At 39.4% G+C, this 18,578-nt stretch overlaps 1 protein-coding gene across 1 annotated transcript in view; it reads right to left on the bottom strand.

The window, feature by feature from the left end:
* tnmd (tenomodulin) overlaps positions 1–18,578 on the bottom strand; it is a 47,503-nt gene that overhangs the window by 14,866 nt on the left and 14,059 nt on the right. Inside the window, exons 3-4 of the mRNA XM_034211819.1 lie at positions 5,908–6,048; positions 138–245 (exon numbers count right to left, since the gene is read on the bottom strand). Of these exons, the coding sequence (XP_034067710.1) occupies positions 138–245; positions 5,908–6,048 (249 nt within the window). The remainder of the gene's footprint in view (positions 1–137; positions 246–5,907; positions 6,049–18,578) is intronic.

Genomic DNA, 18,578 nt, shown 5'->3' with positions numbered 1-18,578 from the left:
GGATAAGGTGGACAGACGGAGGATTTGTGTGGTGCTCCTCACAGAGCTCTACTCTGGTTATCTCCCTACAATATGCATGACAGCCTCTGTTGCACTACAGAGGCTGACAGTATAGACAGAAAAGGCAGGAGGCATACCAGTAGCTCCGTGTCCCCGGCCTCCACCTCTGCCACTGTGGGTAGTTTCCTGGTTTGGGTCCTGATGTAGCACCTCTGATGTTCAGCAAACCGGATCCCAGTGATTCCCTTTGAAAAAAAGGAAAAAAGGAAACGAAAGGATACTCAGAAATTCAGATGTATCATTAATTAGCTTTCTGTGATGTGGATATCCCATAAGCACTGGGGCAACCGTTTTAAAATGCTCCTCTTTCTGCTGATTATCAAAGCTCTTAAAAAAGTCAAAGCAGTTCAAACCTAATGAGTGAGAAGAGGTGTGTTTTGATCTTTTTCCTTTTAGCACTATGAAATTCACGACTGCCTGGCCTTTGCAACACAGCTCTTGCTTTCAGGCTGAATTTAAGTAAAAAGGCAGGGGTGTTCCTCCGAGGATGAATAGTAGTTTGTGGCAGATAGCAGTATATATATCGCACAGGAGAGCAAAGTGACAATGAAGTGTTTTCTACAGAGAGTGCCCCCATTGAATTAGTCAGTCATAGGTCCCTGTCACTCTCTTAATCTGTGCAGTCGAGTGTGGAGTCACTCTCTTCAGCTCCACTGATGATCCTCCACCATGTGGACTGTGGCTCTATTCACTCTGACACACAGAGCCTCACAGAGCCTCAAAAGGTAAGAAAGATCTGTTAATTCTCTCCCGCTGCCATTCTGTGTTAATCTAAGATATTCAGCCGGAATAACTCTGAAAGACTCTCAGTATCTTAGATTGTATCCAATTTATTTTATGCAGAGTGGAGCTGCTCATTCAGCACACTGTATTAGAACAGACGGCAGGATCTACATCTGCCACGGCTGCTTTAGAATTGTATCAACTGAAAATTGTATGAGCCGTACCATGAAAATGGACTTGATTCAATCTAAATTTAATTACACTAACACAGTGATTGCTTTGACATCTCCTTTGAATCGGTTAACTTGACCATGTGGGTGCTTTTTCTACATATTCTGTGGTGCTGTCACTCTGAAAACCAGATACCAGCCGCACATGACATGATACAAAGTGATGGCTGTCATAATCTACCGCGTGTAATTTCTTCTGTGCGGGAAAAGGATGGAGCAATAATGGTCTCCAGCACAAAAGCATGATGTTTATGCCAGGCTTTATTGTGATGAGTCTCTGTTTAATTTGGGTCTTCTGTGTTGGTGAGCTGCAGCAGAAGAGGAGAGGGCAATGTTGTGATGAGATACAGTGATTACTGGGGTTGGTCATTTAGAAAATGAAGACAGACACATTAACACACAGATGAGAAATGGACAAATTATGTAATTTAAACACACAATGATAAAATGTCCACTTGGAGCATCCATGTGCAAGATGCTAATCTATTCATGAGGAAGATGGAGAACTTGTTACTGCATGCATCATTCAGCTCCTGTGAAGGAAGAAGTCAAGTAGTGTCAGCAGGTATTACTGTGGGACATAATCAACACAAGGGGACATTTCCTACTCTTTAAAATATCATTTTTGTGCCTGTTTCTGTTTATAACTGTAGTTTTGGCTTCATAAATCTTTGCCTAAATCACTGTTCAATGAATGTTTGTAACACTGCCCTTTTCTGGACATCAGTGAGGAGCTTCAAAATCTGTAGGCTGTTCTCCACACCCTCAGTAGTTTTTTTTGCATGATCCATTTTAACATTTTTGACCAGATGAAACGCTGAAGGGCTTTTTGTTTAGCTCCCATACGATTTGAAATGCAGTGAACAGCGGCAGAAAGAAAAGGTTAACTTTTAAAAACGTTGTTTATTTCCCTCTGACAGCCAAATCCTCATGGCTAAAGATGATATGAAAGGCAGCACAAATGGTTACAGACTACACCTGCAGAAGCATTTTATTTGAAGGGAAGGATTTGTGACAAAGAATTTTTATAATAAGTCTAGTTGATAGAATTCATTTCGAAAAGCTTTGATAGATGGTTTGACAAAACGTTGCCTATTTAGTATAGCCAACATTTTAGTTTCCTTCTAACAGTTGTTTTCACATTTTATCAGCCAAGTCTTCTACAGTATATGACTTTTAAACAGTTATAGGGTACACTGTTTGGCTTTGTTGTTGTATTGCTTCCTCGTTGATTTTGCTAGTGTTTGGGTTAGTTGGCCATTTTTATTGTGCTTCCAGTTAGCCTGCAGGTTCTCTTTTATATACTGTTTTTGTTAGCTTTCTCCTTTTATCTTGACCTGCATGCTAGGTATTTTATGAGCTATCTTTTATTGGCGTGCTATTTTTTTGTGGTGGGCAACAACCACATTTTTCTTTTGTACTCAGTCAAAATTCATGACTTTTGGATGTGGACTTTTTTGAAGAATAGACTTGTTAAGATTCTGTGAGACTCCAAAGACAACTGTTAGGTCTACTTTTAAAACTAATATTTTCTGTGTCTCAAGGTCTCTGCTTCAGTTGTGTTTTTCCTCTCTGTCCCTATTTGCAGCCTCATTCCAACTATTCATTGCCATTTCTCTACCTGTCCACCAGATGCCCTCAGACCCTCCTGTCTCAGTCACATGACTTCCTCACCAGCCACTCCCTCATGTCCTGTAGTACCCTCTCTCCTGCCACTCCCATCACCTGACCCCCCCCTCCCCCTCCCCCCACGCACCTGCTCACCTGTTTCACATTTCTCTAATTAGTCTCAGGGTGTAAATAAACCCAACACCATCAGCACTTCTCCTCCCATTCTCTTAAGATATTTAATGGCTAAAAGGACATATTAAGAAAATTAAAAAAGGAAACTCAATCTGTTGAGAAATAAAACTCTGACATTAATATTATTTATTACAGATTGGCTGCAGTCACCAGCTGTTTCTTCCAACACCTATGTTAATTTATGGATGCTGGTTCGAGCTAGGCGGGACACCATCTGAAGCTAAGAAACTAAAACAAGATGACTGACGACAGGTGAAGGATCCACCTTAACTGAATCTGTTTAGCCGGCAATTTCTGTGCTGGGTGTCTGGTGGCTGCTATGTGTGTTTTGAAGCAGACAGATGCTGTAGTAGGCCTTGTGGCAAGCAAAAGAAGAAATGCGAACAACACTTTCTGTGCTGAGTAACAATCTGTTTTGTAAAGATCTCTACATAAAAGCTAGCATTATGTGCAGTAAAGCAAAAAGGCAGGGGTCCTCTGGTTTACGGATTAGGTGTGACTCTCAAGCTATCTGTAGGTGAAATAGTGAATATGATAGGTTTATCCTACATGTCTGTGGTATTATTAGCATCTGCAATGTATTCCTCGTGGCCTTTGTGAACTATAGGCCCCCAGACCTCCGTGATCCCACTAAGGATGAGCAGGTTTAGATATAAGATGCAACAGAGAGACAGAATATTAGAAACACCTGGTAATATAGGCGCAGGCCTCAAAGCACCCTCGTGCGCCATCAGGTAAGGAACACAGTTTATTTATATTGCACATTCCAACAAGGCAATGTGCATAAGAAACGCATGATCAAACAATATATCAAATGAAATAGACAAAGAGAACGGTCTGTGTCAAACACAACACGTAACACTTTTCTCATAAGGAAGAAACATCAATGGGTGTAAAAAAGAAACTTTATTATAAATAGCTTTTTGATCCTATCTGTTGATGGTTTGCTTTCTCTACATGTTTAACATTAGATAGCCAGTTATAACTTGTGTGGTTTGTTAGGGTTTTAACCCTCTTGCAGCCTGCTGTTACGTTGCGTTTTTTAGGCTTGTGATAACGCGGTTTTTCAGCCACAATCGTGTTGGATTGTGCCAATCATTTATGTTCATGGGAGCCTTTTTATTAAACTATTTCAGTGGCATTGTTTTATTACGTTTGTGTGTTTCAAGATATGTATCATTTGTTACATTCTTTATCTCCAATCCCTATCAATATATTTTTGGCGTCACTGTTTATATCCTTTTGTGGCGAAATGTGTGAATTTGATCACTTTTCCATACCTGTACTCCACCTATTCACATGTGCTTATTGCAGAAACTCTACATTGGGGCGTGTGATGGCCATTGAACGGTTTTGAGCACCTTACAGCAGAAATGTAAATTGGTGCCGATGTGTACTTCTTAAACCTCTTTAGCACACACAAGTCTGAAAATGTTGATAATGTATCTGAAATAAAGAATTGGCCGGATCAAGATGAGGTATGGTCATGGTCTTCAAGAACTTTGGTACACCAAATCTGAATTCTGTGCGTCCATCTGAATAATGCAACTAGACCCTTCGAGTACCAACTGAGGGAAATACAGCTCCAAAAAGTCATGTCATATTAGTTTAACATAAAGAAAAAACAAACCCACATTTTCTTCTCTAACAATGACACAAACTTAGCTGAAGATGAACCCAAAACGCCCCTGTATCTGTAGCTACAGTTTTCTGATCTCATCATTGCTTTCCCTTCACGCAAATTGAAAATGATTACATTAGTTTGTGCTGTAACATAAAGTAGTTTGTCATTTTATTGAGCAGAATGAGTTTAAGGTCAATTATCCTGTGTGTGCTTTTGTTCACTTGTCAATAATATTTATTATGAGATTGTTGTACTATAAGAATGTGATTCTCTCTTAGGATGTCTTTTCCATTTCTCCCCCGTTAAAATGACTTTGTATTGGCCTGAAACAATAGCGAGTGGATTTCGCCTGTGTGGTCCTCGGTCCTGGTGGTATAATTCCCTCATTTTCAATTCCTCACACAGCCCTCAGGCTTGATGGAGATTGTTTTAGAGGTGGTTTGTGTTGCTATATTCTAACATCCGCACACAAGCTACCAGTTAGTACAACCTATTGTTTCTGTGTAGGTTTCCTTCCCCTTTAAAAAAAAAAAATCTCTAAGGTTTTGAATTACCCTGCTCACTCGCTTGTTTCTTAGTCTTTCATGGTGAAGCACTGAATCAAACAAATCTCTGCGGGGAATGTGCTTCACTAACAGGAAGTGGAACAAGCAACAGGCACATGTGTGGGTAAGTAGGACACACACACACACACACACACACACACACACACACACACACACACACCCACGATAGAACCATTTTACATTCACAAAGACCATTGTTAAAAAAGCAATAACTCGATGTATGTTTTTCTTTGGGATGAGTTCAGCTGTGTGACCAAACATTTCACAGTAAATAATGATGCAACTGCGGATATTCCTTAACCAGTCAAACAGTACGCTGCCTTTTCAGAGGGGCGTCATGTGCAACCTCCTGCACACTTGAGAGGATTTAGGAATGAAAAGTAAGGTGATGAGGTCTTCTGAAGACAAATGTGCAGTACAAAAAGGTGTGAGAAACAAATAGAGATGGGCTTTTAATGTGTTTGTCTCTGCAGTGCAAAGAAGTATACTTTGTAAAATGATTAGGAAGAAAACTGTCTTTTTGTAAAACACTTTTTTCCTGTGCTGCTGTGTGCACTCGAACACATAATCTCTAGGAGTACAAGCTGTGATTTAGCAGGCATATTTTTATCTTGCATTTCAGATCCCTGAGTACACCGCACAGTGGAGTATCATTTCCATTATTTTGTTTCTCAGATTTTCCAAAGGTTTGTCACACCTGTTTTCAATAAGCGTCACAGAAGAGTAGAACATCTTGTTGAAAAAGGAAACATGATTTTAAAAAAAGGATAAATGTTAACCGCCTCTTTGAAAAGTTCAGGATGCGAACATCATAATCCCTCCTCCTCTCAAGAAAAGAAACAATTACAGCATCAGGTTTTTAACAGGGAGGAACAGCTTTCTCGGCTTTGTTAAACCTTACATTTTTGAAGTCGTGCACCTCAAGTACTTCCTCGCTGCCGTTTCCCATTCTGAAGATCTCAATGCGCTGACCCGGGTCAATCTCCATCACACCGTCTCTCTCCAGGCCATCCACCATTGCCTTGTAGTGGTGGTCGTACACCTGCAATGACACAAAGAAAGCCTTCTGTGACTGGGCAGCATTTGTCATTGGATATATCATAGTTTTGTACCAAAGAATAGTAAAAGGTCAGAGAAAGCATAACAAGAGGGCCACTTTCTTTTGCTGCCACTCAAAATGTCACAATTGTTCATCATTTACCTACTCTGCAGAGAAGTATAAAGATAGCCTTTCTATATCTCAGATTTGTATCTGCGACCAGTGGGTTTGTAGGTCGGTGGAAACACAAAAAATGTTCCCACCCTTTGGCAGCTAACAAATTCGGCCTAGGAGGCTGACATTTGGCATGAAGGTCAAATGTGTGGGTGTGAAGGTTTGTGTTGTGTCTTCATGGTTGCAGTTAAGCGATTCACGCTTGTTTTTAGATTTAAATGGCTCTGGTTTTAACAGCCGTTTCCATGGTTGGATGAACTATCAATTTACAAAGACTTTAAGACACATTCAAGGGGACCAAATACAGCAATTTGCAGTCATTTCCTTTTTGTCCGTCTGCTTGGTACTTGTATGCGTGAGTTTATCGGAAGTATAAAAAGCTTTAGGCAGCGTCCACACGGCGGCATGCGTTGAAGCTTGCCGGTGAGCTTGTCTGAAACTCGACCAACAACCAATCACATGAATCTCCCGCCCCGGACACACAAGCACGCGGTTTGATTGGCTAGAGCTTACTGGTATATGATTTGATTGGCTGACGATTCCGCCGAAGCTTCAAAAGTTGAACATTGCTCAACTTTTGAAGCGAGCAACGCGAAGCAATGCTCCCACAATGCAGTTCGGCAAAGCGTGACGTCACCCCATTCAAAGTGAATGGGCAGAAGCGTTGAAGCTTCAACGAACGCTGCCGTGTGGACGGGCCGTTAGTGTGCACGTCAATGGTCTGCAAAGGCTTAAATACCAAAGTTCCCTGAAACGCCTCCATTTTTACTTCCGGATCATAGTGACGTCACTATGTAACATTCGCATTTTCCATTGGCTAGCGCTCCAACACATTGTACGTGATAGGCTAAGGGGCGGGACATCTCTTAGAGGTTGAATAATCACAACCGAGCCGGCCAGCTAACCAATCAGAGCAGACTGGGCTCTGGTTTCAGACAGAGGGTGAAAAGAGGTGCTGCAGCACAGGCAGTATGAGAAAAAATAAAGAGCTTTTTGAACAGTAAAGCATCTAAACATTTCTCAGTAGAGGCACACAATAGAAATGTCAACCTTGAAATGAGCATAATGTCCTCTAGAACCAAAACATTGAGCTGAAGGTGCTAAAAGGTCTGCAGGGCTGCGGTTACTGCCGAGTTGGTTTGTTATTTTTCTGTTTGTCCCTATGAAAGCCCTCTTAACACCACAAATAGTCATCTCAAATATTGATTATACCAGCTTTGAAGTATTGAAGGCTGGATATTTCCTTTAACCCACCATAATAGCCAATTATAAAAGCAACATCCATCATCGGAAATATCACAGCCACTCCAGTGTTGACAGGGTAACTTGGAAATATTGTTTCTCTAATACAAGATCTAACTGACATCCAAACTGCTGCATTCAGAAACTCACATCAGTCACTTGTGCAATTAAAATATTTGTGTTGACAAGCTGTAGAGTTAAATAGAATAATGTATTGATTGAAGGAGCCTCAAGTAAGTAAAATAGAGACCTTTGGAATCCTTTACAGTTTCTTCTCTTCACTGTTGCCTTGAAGCGGTGTTGTTTATCTCGACTGCTTGCTTATGTACTGTTCTTGGACATGCATGGATGGTTCTTAAAATTCCCTGTCTGAAAAATGATTCATGCCCACCAGCTGAAAATATGCTATTAATATTTATGTGAGGGTTGTGTTATGATGAGAAATATATTGCTGAGTTCATCTTCATCTGTCTCAGTGGCAAATCAGAGCCTCGCCAATGAGACGCATGATTAATGAATACACTCGGATGGGAGTCCATCAGGATTTATGTCCCTCATCAGAAACATCTGAATGTACTCTAACGCTCTAACACATAATTAGCTTTACACTTTTCCACATGTTCTTTTGTCTTTTCTTGCTTATACGCAGTATCCAAGACCTTTGAATACACTGCAGCACATACAGAAATTACTTTTCTTCTTTGTAGTCGGAGAACAGAGTAATAATGTTCAAATGGGATATAATTCTTAATAGAAGACCACTGTTAGAATGGCACAAGCCTATAAATCTCCATTAACACGGGTCGGAGTAGCCTTGGCTCCAAAGAGAGGTAGAACTTAAAATCGTCAGGAGAAGCCAAATTAAGATGGGCTTGAAATGTAAGTGTCAATTGAGCAGTTATGGATCAAATTGGGGCTATTAAACAGTCTGAAAGTCTGTGTGGTGAATTCAAGTTCTATTTGAGCATTTCTTTTATATTAACATAAAGGTAGAATGGGGGAATAGATTCTGGAGACTTATTGATTTATACTAAAACAGTGAATTACATTTTCAGCAGGCTATCACTTTTGATGAAAATCCAACGGTGAGAATCTCCCCACTGCACCAGGTTGAAATAGATAATAATGTATTACAACAGTTTGACTTCAGCTGGTTCAATATCCAAAGCTGCTGCTGTGCACCATAATTGGCATTCTGAAAATAGAAATGAATAGCCCGTGTTTGGCCTCCTGCGATACTTATAGGAGCTTCAGTACATTGGGAAGCTTGCGGCGTGATTTATGCTGCAATAAGGGGAAGATTTAAAAACAAACACAACACTTTGCCTCGCTGTAATAATGATGATTGTTATAAATTTGTTTTTGTGCTGACTCATTATTTGCATCCCAAGTTTATGTTTAAATAGGGCTAGTTTCACAAAATGTACTTATCTTGTACCTTCTCTAAATAGCAATTCACAGAAACTGTCACTTGGCCTAAACCTAAAAAATAATAGTGTGAAAGTAAATTAGCTTTCCAAATGACACTGAACAGGCAAATACAAAGGCCAGCACAAAGGAGAAGCTACACTCTCTGTATTAAGACTTTGCAAGGCCGATATATTGCAACTTCATTAACAATACAGTTGAAACTCTGAAACTGCTCTGACATTTAAGCTGCAGTGGGCAAGAATGTATTTGAAAACACACCATGCATGAAGTCTGACCAGAAGATCCTGAATAAAAGTACACAAATCGGCTCAATTAGAGACACTTACGTCAAGGAATTTACCACTTAAAGAGAAATGGTTTACAGTTAAGTTTGTAACAAATGTATGGTTGCACTTTATACATGATTGGATAAGATTGGAAGTTAAGCTTAGTAATTTGTTCACAGCTGCACTTTCCTGATTTCTATGAGCACAAAGCAAACTCCATTCACAGACTGGATCATGCTGTGGAAATCACTAAAGTAGTGGTCTTGAGTTTTATCTACATAAATAATAAACAATCTGCATATGTTGTGCCTTACCAGTCATTACACTTTAAAACATCGCACCTGCTAAAGATTGGATTTATTTCCTAAAATCATTATTTATGTATATTCTATTTTGCGTTCTTGATGTATATAACCAAAGATAACACAACATTTGATGGAGCTAGATCATTTGAAGTCAGTTTTTGCCAAAACTTGTTTAAATTAAAGGTTTCCTTTTATCAGTTAAGACTCTTGTTTTCGATTCTGAAATGTACTGCTAATATTCTAACAAAATATGTTTTGGCCTCATGGGGGCATTGCAACGATCTATAAGCCCAGCATGATCATTACTGCCCGTTATATAGTTGCTGGGAAAGGTTTTAGGAAACATTTTAGGCATGTTGCAGATATGGAAACATATTTATTTGAAATGTGCATGATTTTTTTTAAACACCTAATGATTGTTAGTCAAATATTCACGTTTCTCCACAAACGTCACATGAAATATCTGACTCTTTAGCCGCTTGATGTCTAATAAGTTTCACCAGCTAGTTACTGGCGTCAGCTGTTCTGTTTTCTCAGCTGGGTTTAGAGCTATTGTTTCTAAAATCAGCTTGGAGTTGTAAAGTTGGAGGCTGTTAAACCAAAACGATGAACTGCAAAATGCAAAAAAATATCCATAGAGCCGACGTGAGCTGGAAGTCAATTAATAATTATATTTGGCCTTGTTATTTATTTCATTTTTAATGTGAAAATACCATAAATTGTGATTGTTACAGACTTGACTACATGCAGTGAAACATACAGTATGTGAATAGGATATATTTTATATCTATTCCACAAACTCCTTTATAAGATAGTACTACATTTGAAACTTAGCTTGTCTTCTAAAATATTGATTTGAGAAGAAACTCTTTTATGTTATTTTTCTGGCTTTTCATCAAAAGACTCCACAGCTCTGAAATCCCATTTTAAGATTTCTTTTGGGATTCAATATTCTCAAAATGTCTTAAGTTTCTTGTCAACATGTGAAGGTCTTACTGCAGCTATAAGCAACACTTTGTTTTCCCCACAGCAAAGCATCTTCTAAGATTATGTCGGAGTGCAAAAACACTTTTCAGGAATAACAGCATAACTGCTGGTTATCCGAGAGCAAAGCAGACACAACAATACATTGATGTACAAAGATGTTGTTGTACAAAACTGAACAGTGTATCCGAGCACTTAAAGGTTACACAGCAAACAATCTTACTGGAATACACATTGATTGCTAGGAAACACTTCTGCAAACCAAGTGTTGTTATTTATTTGAAAATCTGTCCGATATCCCTCTGGAACAGCTGGTCCTTTCTCACATCACACGCCGCCCCACACTGTGGTACATTACGAGATGAAGAATTCAGATCTCCACAGCTCGGAAAACATTAAAGCTCAGAAGTGTGAGGCGATCTGCACAGACAATGCCTTGTTTATTTCCTCTGTTGGAGGTTTCTGTCTGAAGTGGTTCCTAACAACCTCCACCTAGATGCTTTCAAACACAGACTCACAGCCAATGAGAAGCGGCAGGCACGGGGGGTTGTTTGTGTGAGCAGGTTTTGGCAAGACACCCGAGGACATTAAGCAAAGGTCACGTAGATGTTGTTTCAGGTGAGTGGGTCGCAGTTGGTAGTGTGTGTGTGTGTGTGTGTGGAGAGAGAGACAGTGTGTCCATATGTGCATCTATTGAGGAGGCGGCCGTGGGAATGTGAGAGATGACTTGATGACAATATGTCCTCTTAGTTGTCCTTGAGGGTGAGGAGATAGAGGCTCCAGTCAGGCGGAACTGGATGCCTGTCACTCACGGCGGGGGAGGTGATGGGGGGGGGGGAGGCGGAGGGCTGGGAGGGAGGAAGGTGGTGGTGGGGGGAGTGCGAGGGCTGCACAGTGCATGGGCCCCCTGGGAGCCATCGGCAGGCCTGTGATAGATCGAGCTGGACAGCAGCTTAGAACAGCGTGTCCTTTCAGCTTCAGTCCTTTTTTAAATCCTCGCTGGTTTCAAAACGCCTAGAGTAGAGACGCGTGGCTTCAAATTATTTTGATAACGTGTTAAAAATAATTCTCATATTATACCGTATTTAGTTAATTTCATATAAATCAAGAAAATGAATACATCCTAAAATGTATACTGCTTGTGATTTGTGATACAAAAAACATAAATTCCTAATCACTGTTTAAACGATGACAACAACATTTAATCGTTGTTTCTGCCAAGTCCCAAAATGTTGAAACTGTAATTCACTGACAAAGCATTCAGTACAATATTCACTGTATATATATTTAATCTGTTAGAAGGCAACCACAGCACTTGGTTAAGATTAGGGGGAGATCAAGGTCTTAGTTTAAAGTGATGATCAGTGACCTCATTAACATTTGACTGAACACACTATCTTTCCATCTTAAGCACAGAGTTACCTTCATTATAAAAATAAACCTGCTTCACTGTTTGTAGAAGATTGCATGTTAATTGTTGCTACAGTAGCTGAAGCTCTGACCACTACCAGCCTCCAGACTGAGACTATTAGCATTGGTTAGCATTATAACTATAACTGTTGAGTGAAAACTGCTGATTTATTTACACTTGAGTCAATTCTGTTGAGCCATTGATTTAAAAAAATCAAAATATACCTGCTAATGTCCAGATAGAAGACATCTTGACATGTTGCAGTAGGAAAAGCAAAGGATTCAAAATACAATGATTGAAGGCTAATGTCCATTTAGCTTCTTCTGTTTTAAATTCCTCAGCGTTATACTGCATGCTGACTCACTTTCAAACTGTTACGACATACTTGAACCTGAACAATTATTATAGCAAATAAGCTTTTCAAAGTCAACATTTCTGCTGTGAAGTCGAGTCTGTAATTTCTTCAGACAATACAAATAGATATATTTTACATAATTCACGCATACTGTGAGTGACCGAGTGTGCCTGTGCTTAAGATTTAGCTTAATAGTCCGTTTCTCAAGAGATTCTGCCTGATGGCTTATTAGAGGCTTTGTTTTGAATTATTAGTGGTGTGTTGTCCCGTTAGATCACATGTGGCTCGAGAGCAGTAAACATTTCAATTGATCGGAGGAAGCTGACATTTCCTAAAGTGTTCTTTTACAGGAGAGTTGCGCTGACAATGAAATTGCAGATAGTCGGGGGGGGTGAGTCACACAGTTTGACGTCTCTACAGTTGCAAGAAAAAGTATGTGAACCCTTTGGAATTGCCTGGATTTCTGCATAAATTGGTCATAAAATGTGTTCTGATCTTCATCTAAGTCACAACAATAGACAAACACAGTCTGCTTAAACTAATACCACACAAACAATTATATGTTTTCATGTTTTTATTGAACACACCATGTAAACATTCACAGTGCAGGGTGGAAAAAGTATGTGAACCCCTAGGCTAAAGATTTCTTCAAGAGCTAATTGGAGTCAGGAGTCAGCCAACCTGGAGTCCAATCAATGAGACGAGATTGGAGGTGTTGGTTGAAGCTGCCCTGCCCTATAAAAAATACACACCAGTTTGAATTTGCTATTCTTAAGAAGCATTGCCAGATGTGAACCATGCCTCGCACAAAAGAGCTCTCAGAAGACCTACGATTAAGAATTGTTGACTTGCATAAAGCTGGAAAGGGTTACAAAAGAAAAGCCTTGATGTTCATCAGTCCACGGTAAGACACATTGTCTATAAATGGAGAAAGTTCAGCACTGTTGCTACTCTCCCTAGGAGTGGCCGTCCTGTAAAGATGACTGCAAGAGCACAGCGCAGAATGCTCAATGAGGTGAAGAAGAATCCTAGAGTGTCAGCTAGAGACTTAAAGAAATCTCTGGCACATGCCAACATCTCTGTTGACGAATCTACGATACGTAAAACACTGAACAAGAATGGAGTTCATGGGAGGACACCACGGAGGAAGCCACTGCTGTCCAGAAAAGACATTGCTGCACGTTTGAAGTTTGCAAAAGAGCACCTGGATGTTCCACAGCACTACTGGCAACATATTCTGTGGACAGATGAAACCAAAGTTGAGTTGTTTGGAAGGAACACACAACGCTATGTGTGGAGAATCCAAAGGGTTCACATACTTGTTCTTGCAACTGTAGATTCTCTCTGCTGTAGCACACCAAATGTTGCATTGTTGTTTTTGTAATGTCAGGCTGGTGAAGCCTTTATTCTCCAGGATTTACACATGTGAAGTTTTATTATCATCAAATATTTTCAGCAATTAATTCCAGCTACAGTGTAAAGTGTCTTTTTTGTGAATCGACCCAAAAATGAGAATAAAACACACTTTTTTTTAATGAGGTTTGTGTCCTATGCAGGTTTAAAAGAAATCATTGGAGTGCTCAAACTCAAATCAGCAAGGCATGGAGAATCAGCGTTCGCACCAGTGTTGCAGAGGAAGCTGTCTTCTGTGTTTCCCTTGTCTCTCATTGTCCTCAACCAGCATGCATTTTTCTGAGCACAAGTATATTCACATGCGCCGTCACATAACAACAACTAATGACTCCCAAATACTCCGGTTGCACTCTAGTTGGCATGGTTGTTTTTTTAGGGTAAAATGGAACATCTTTGTTAGATACTTTTCATATTGCCACTGCAGAGGTGTAACCTTTATGAATAAAAGCGAACACAGCTTCTGCCGGAACAATTCATCTTCTTCTAGGATAATGACAATTAAAGACACACACACACACACACATTATGAAGTTTCGCCAGAAGCACAAGAAAATTACTGTAAATGAAAACAAACCTGTGTGGGGAATTGTTGGAAACGTTATACATTAGGCAGAGGTGAGAGTAGGAGCAGGTTTCTATGGAGATATTACTCGAAAATGAGGATCCACAAGGGGAATAATTACAGCTGGTATAGATTTCCCACCCAGGAGCAGCAGTGCAGATGGCCTTCACACATTTCAACACATGTTCTCAATATACCTTGTCAGACACTGTACTGTATGGTATGCATATTTGTGGATGTGTTTCCCTGGCAAGGTGATTTTTTAACAGATTTTTTTATATAGAGAATCTGAGAGGAAGAGATAGAGAGGGGGATTTGATAGTGTGGTGTCTCGAGACCTCAGGGATTATGTTTGTGGACACTGATTATCAAGCCTGTCAACTACCAAGGCCTGGAGAATTTGGATAAATGAAGTAGGACTGCTCTCCGGTTGCCAAACACATGCAGGCTGCTGTTTGACGATGGCTGCTGAATACAGGCAGCTGGTTCTGGACAGGCGCCAGCTCAGAAAATTCAATTTGGAAAATACTGGTCAGTCACTAATTCCTCATCAACTTAGTTGGTACAGGGTAAAATGAGCCTCTGCCAGTGCACAAAATCAATCTCACTGAACAACCTGACTGCAAACAGAAACACCATGCAACATGTTGCAAATACTGGAAATACAGTATGTGGCTGTACGTTATCCATTTACAGTATATGATGACACTACTTGTCAATTTATGCTTTTGAATATGTACTGAATGTATAATAACAATCATTGAAGCCTGAAAATGTTTACATAAACAACCAAAATGCAATTTTACTCGCACAAAATAGCAGAACGATTTTCCACAATGTTTATTGAAACATTACAAAGTGTGCTAGACATTTGCCGTTTCCCTTCTCATACATTTTCCTTCCTACTAAAACGTAATTAACTTTACCATCTTTGTGCTTGCTCTCTGTTGTTTATTGTTTACCCTGCAGCTTCTACCTTGACCCCGACCACCTCTGTATGACATGTTTAAATCCCTATGATATATCGCTTCCATCAGTGAAAAAACCCCACATATATTTCTCTTTTCTTTAGCTTTCAGCAGGTTATATAAAGATAGCTTTGAATTCCTGTTGATCTGGTAATGATGCAGTCAATCGCACAATAGCTCTTTCCCATTTTAGACCTGATTCTTGTGTTTTTTTAACGTTATGCTGAATAGGGCTGCCACTCAGTGGACATTACAGTTTATATCGACGGTGAATGTCTGAAAGTTCTATGGGCATAAAAATGCCTGTTGCCAACAAGAGGCTTAAGAAACGCCCCCACCTCTTTAATACAGCTCGATTATTTTACTTTAGAGAACTTGTGTGAAGTCATGGTTGCTATTAGAAACACACCAGTTAGTTTAGTGAAACCCCTGAGTGTCACAGAAAGTGTTAAATTAAATTGTATTCTCTGTTAATTTATATTTTTACTTAGTTAAAATATGCTTCCATGTAGATCAATAACCACACCAGGCTTTCTTGGCAGAGGAATCTTCTAAATATAAAAGCAAAACATGCAGTTTTAACTTTAGTTTGGAAGCTGTATGCCTGGGCCCCGTCTCTAATGAGAGGACTAGTCGAGCCTTTGCGCATCCAAGCAATTAAGAAACGTTGCCCTCTGCTTAACTGCAGGAAGTTCTTTCAATAGCTCCGACAAACTGAAAAGCACAAAAGTCCCCTGAAGCCTCCACATGGCATGACACATAATGAAACTGTATTTTGATGAATTGAATCATGTTGTTGCACCTTAGCTTCACTCTTGCATTTCTGTGGTATCTTAAATGTTTTGGAAGTTACTCAGAAATCATTATGTGGGTATGTGGAGTATGGAGCATTAAATGGAAATCTAAAACTAGATTGCCGTGAAGGGTTAAAGTGCTTTTGGGAATTCACCCAAGCAATTACTTTAAGCATCAATTTGATGTTAAAATGTTTTACAGCTGCCAATGCCAAAGGCCGGTTAAGGAAAATGCTAAGGTCATTAGCCTTTCAAAGAATAAGCTAGAATGTGTCAAATTGCAAAAGCTTAATGGAGCTGTCCTCCTAAATCACATTAACACTGCTAAAACAAACAGCTGGCAGCAATATACCTCCCTTCTGAGCCAATTTTAAATAGTGTAGTAATACAGTGTATTTTTCTCCTTTTAGCAGATCATTCCAAACACAGTATAGATGTTAAGATGCCGCTCTCAGATATTTCTCACAGAGCAGCAATGCAGTTTAAACACTGAAACATCAGTGGTAAGAGTCACATTTTGAGACAGTTTCTCCAGAGAAAAGAGCAAAAGCTTCTTTCTACGTCTACCAGTTTGCACTGTTGTTCAATTACCACACAATTGCAGCCATAGGTTTAAAGAGTGCATTTACGAAAGAGTGAATTATGACATTTCATCACATCTAACACTCCTGAAGTGCAATAAACGTCACTAACTGATGATGCTTAACAGTGTAAGAGTATCCGAGAGTGGGTTTTTTCCTTTAATGTGCAGCAGACTGGAAAACTATATTACTCTAAGTTTATCGACAACCACCACGAAAAAAGCTGTTTATGTGGGGGATAGTGGAGGTGGAAATGCTTGAGCTTCACACAGTAATGGGTTTGAGTCTCTGCCCTTAATCAGATTGGTATCAGATCGGTGTCGGGTAGCGCAGACGGCTAGTACCGCAAGATATATAGAAATTCCGTTTTTTAAAGATGTTTGAAAGGAACATCAAAACAGTTTGAGAAAAGGCTCACACTTTGTTGCTTCCTTGATAACGGATGAATAAGAGGATTGATCCTCAAATATGACAACAAATATGAGCATCAATCTTCTTATAATATTTTAGCTAGGAGACTGTTAGCTTCAACACAGTCTCACGGCATTTCGTCTATTAATTTGTGTTCACCAACACGATTTCGCCCTTTTTTTCATGTCACACAGAACGATTTTAAAAGCAATGTAAATAATAACAAATTAGAAGGAAAAAAAGATGACAAAAAATACAGATTTCAGTATTCTGAGGACCTTTGCCCCATTTATTTTCCTCGCGGACGGCAAAAAAAACTCAGATATTATACAATTTAAAATAAAAGGGATTAGGTTTAGGGTTAGATATTGAGTAAGAACATGTTTTTATGAACCACACAGCTTCTGGTATTCCAAGACCCGACCGGACAAAAACATACTACCAATAGAAATACATTGCTTTAAAAATCGTTCTGTGTGACACAAAAAAAATGCGAAAATCGTGTTGTTGAACACGACTCAATATATTAAATTAATTTCGTGACTATAACACGAAATGCCGTGAGACTGGGTTGTTAGCTTAGCTTAGCATAGAGACTGAAAGGAGCAGGACACAGCTAACCTAGTCTCTTTCTTTAACCACTATCAACTCCTTTACCTCACAAAAAAACATGTTATATCTAGTTTATTTATTGTAAAAGTATCAAATCTGAGTTGTAAAGGCGGGTTATGGATAATTTCTGAAGCGATTTAATGCGGGAGTTTGTTAGGAAATTACCAAAAAGCTTCTCCTTATATCTGTTATCCCCTAGTAGCAGAGATGGGGCAGTGTTTTTTTAGTTGCCTAGTCTATTCTAGTCTGAATGATTCATTGATCATATATCTGAGTAAGATTTTCAAAATAGAAATCTATAGCTGTGCTGTGTTGATGAATCATATAAGCACTGTCCGTGGTGCTGATGTTGAATGCAGATTTGTTATTGTGACTTTTTTCTCCGAGTCTAACTTTTGTGTCAGTTTTGTCCTGAATCTTTAATATTCTCTAAACTATACAGCTATAGGTACTAATAGTCTCTGGGGAACAAAACAAACTGGATCCGCTTGCCTGGATAAACTGTTCTAAGCCATCTAGAAAAGCTACAGCAACTACATACATCACAACACATTTTTCTTAACATTTAAGTCTGTGTCAGGATCGAATCAATCAGATACTATATGAGATGTATTTGCCTAATTGTGCAGAGAGCCAGGCTAGCTGTTGCCGCTGCTTTGAGTCTTTATGCTAAGCTAATCACCTCCTAGCACTAGCTCCAACACGTAACACAGAGACATTAGAAGGGGACCAGTCTTTTAATCTGACTGCCATCTGTTTTCTGTAAAAAGCCTATGAATAACATAAAATATTTTTCTTGGCTTTCCTCTGTTGATTCAATGTGGAGACAGCAACCGTTAAGTAATTGTTTCTGTGGATCTCTTTATTGGCTTGAAAAGTGGAGAGGAGAGGAAATAATACTTCTTTAAAAAGAGAAAAACAGTTACCAAATAGGTTCTTCCAGGAGCACCTTTCTGTCAGGAATAATGGAGCGTGGATATATCTGAGGGCTGCTGGGAATATATGGAGCATATTTGTGCAGTAA

The sequence above is a fragment of the Gymnodraco acuticeps genome, unplaced genomic scaffold (assembly GCF_902827175.1).
Source record: "Gymnodraco acuticeps unplaced genomic scaffold, fGymAcu1.1, whole genome shotgun sequence".
In the NCBI taxonomy this organism is placed as follows: domain Eukaryota; kingdom Metazoa; phylum Chordata; class Actinopteri; order Perciformes; family Bathydraconidae; genus Gymnodraco; species Gymnodraco acuticeps.
Note: the sequence above shows the minus strand (reverse complement) of the source record. Positions and strands in the feature narration are given on the sequence as shown.